Below are 2,261 nucleotides of genomic sequence, written 5' to 3' on the forward strand. Positions count from 1 at the left end.
GCCCTAAACCCAACAGACGCATCAGAGTATGATATGAGTATTCCGTTAGTTAGTTACACACATGCCCTAAACCCAACAGACGCATCAGAATAGCATATGTATGGGCAGTGCTGGCATGATAGGTCATGTGATATTAGAGGGAAAAACAGCAGAGGGCCTAGAAACATGTGCACACACACACACACACACACACACACACACACACACACACACACACACACACACATACACACACACACACACACACACATACTCACACATACATACACACAAACAGGTATGCACTTACTTACTTATGTATGACACACACACGTGCAAGGTCACATGCACACACAGCAAGGTCACATGCACACACACACACACACACACAAAAGTCACACACACACACACACACTCACACACATTCACATGCATAGGAGCACACTCAATTTGGCTCAATTGTCGTTGTTTTGGGGCGGTCTGGGATTAAGAGTGCTGTGATTGGTTGTTTTGGCCGGGATGACCCCGCCACCCTGTCGATATGGGTCGGGTGGAATGATTGACGCGTCTGGTGTCAAACGAGGAGGTCAGTGGGGTCAGCGGATCTCTCTCGTCTGATTGGCTGGAAGATGTGGAGTATTGATCCGTGAGCTGCATTGATCCTGCTATGTAGCCTCCTGAGGAATGTCTGCTGCCATGGCAACCGTTATGCCACCCTGTGCCACCCTGCTCTCAACCCAGTGCTCTGTGGGCACCTCTTACCTCTGTGCCACCTCTGTGCCACCCTCCTGTGCCCCTGTCGTGCCCTCCTGCCCAGTTCTGGGGCTGCTCTCTCTACGTCCAGCAAAGCGCCCAAGCAGAAACTATCGGACTAATTATCAACCCAATTCCAGTACAGGTCGCCAGGCAACAGTGACTCTGAGAAAAACAAGTGAAACAAAATCAGTACATTTCAACAACTTCTGTTTCTGCATATATCTCCTGTTGAATTGGAGCCTGTGTGTGTGTGTGTGTGTGTGTGTGTGTAGATCAGAGGGCAGCTGAGCTGCAGGTCTAATCTTGAGTAAGCTGCTGCTGGTTTGAACCCAAACAGACCTGCATCTGCCACACGGCACAACCATTGTCTGTCTGACATTCAAATCAAACACACCCCTCTGCTCTCTCTCCCTCTCTCTCTCTCTTTCCCTCTCCCCTCTCTTTCCCCTCTCTCTCTCTCGACCCCTTTCTCCATCTCTCAGCCCCCTCCCTCTCTCTCCTTCTTGACCCCTCTCTCTCTCCCTCTCTCTCTCCCTCTTCCTCTTCCTCTCTATACCCCTCACTGTATCTCTCTGCCTTTTATAGCCTCTTCCCTCTATCCCTCTCTTTTTTTCCTGTTCTCTTACTGTCTCTTCTCTCTCCTCTCTCTCTTCTGTGTGTCACAGGAGATTTTCTCCTTCATTCAAACCCAAACATGTTTTTTTCCTTCCCTCACATGTGTCATTTTTCAAATCACCCCCACACACACACACACACACACACACACACACAGACACGGCCCCACCCCCTCGGCCCCCACCGCGTTACCACAGCAACCCAATTCAAATCCAAACTCCCAGCCCCTGCTCACATCTCCATGGAAACCAGAGAGAATGAGGAAGGCAGGGGGAGGGAGGTATTTGTGTGTGATGGACGGACTCGTGTGTGTGTGTGTGTGTGTGTGTGTGTGTGTGTGTGTGTGTGTGTGTGTGTGTGTGTGTGTGTGTGTGATACTGGCTGCCCAGGGAAAGGGTTAAGTGTCCAGTAGTGGAACCAGCGCTTTCCTGCAGTGCAGTATGCTCATTCAGTGAACATGCTCTTTTAGTGGTGTGTGTGTGTGTGTGTGTGTGTGTGTGTGTGTGTACACATAGGTCTGTATACATACATTTCTGTGTGTCCAGGACACTAGTTAGAATTCCATCCTTGTTTTTTATTTGGGCAGTTAAATCATTCCAGGCCTGAGTGATCACTCTCGGGGATTAGGTGTGTGTGTGTGTGTGTGTGTGTGTGTGTGTGTGTGTGTGTGTGTGTGTGTGTGTGTGTGTGTGTGTGTCGAGGCGCATGTGACTGACCTGAGGTATTTTTAGTGTTGTTTGGGGTGAAGGATCCACAGCACTGAGTGTGTGTGTGTGTGTGTGTGTGTGTGTGTGTGTCTTTACTGCTCCTCTTATCAGCCATATTTCTTCCTCCACCTGTCCTCCTAATCCGCCTCTGTGCTCACATCACAGGAACCTTTTATGGGAACTCTCTCTCTCACACACACACAC

General features: G+C 49.7%; 1 protein-coding gene across 1 annotated transcript in view; it reads left to right on the forward strand.

Annotated features, from left to right (window-relative positions):
* The first annotated feature begins 498 nt into the window (after positions 1 to 498).
* The window catches only part of LOC125295296 (protein turtle homolog A-like), a 19,631-nt gene continuing 17,868 nt past the window's right edge, over positions 499 to 2,261 (forward strand). The window contains exon 1 of the mRNA XM_048244561.1: positions 499 to 565. Coding sequence (XP_048100518.1) covers positions 499 to 565 — 67 coding nt within the window. The remainder of the gene's footprint in view (positions 566 to 2,261) is intronic.

Source organism: Alosa alosa, chromosome 5, assembly GCF_017589495.1.
Source record: "Alosa alosa isolate M-15738 ecotype Scorff River chromosome 5, AALO_Geno_1.1, whole genome shotgun sequence".
Lineage (NCBI taxonomy): Eukaryota > Metazoa > Chordata > Actinopteri > Clupeiformes > Clupeidae > Alosa > Alosa alosa.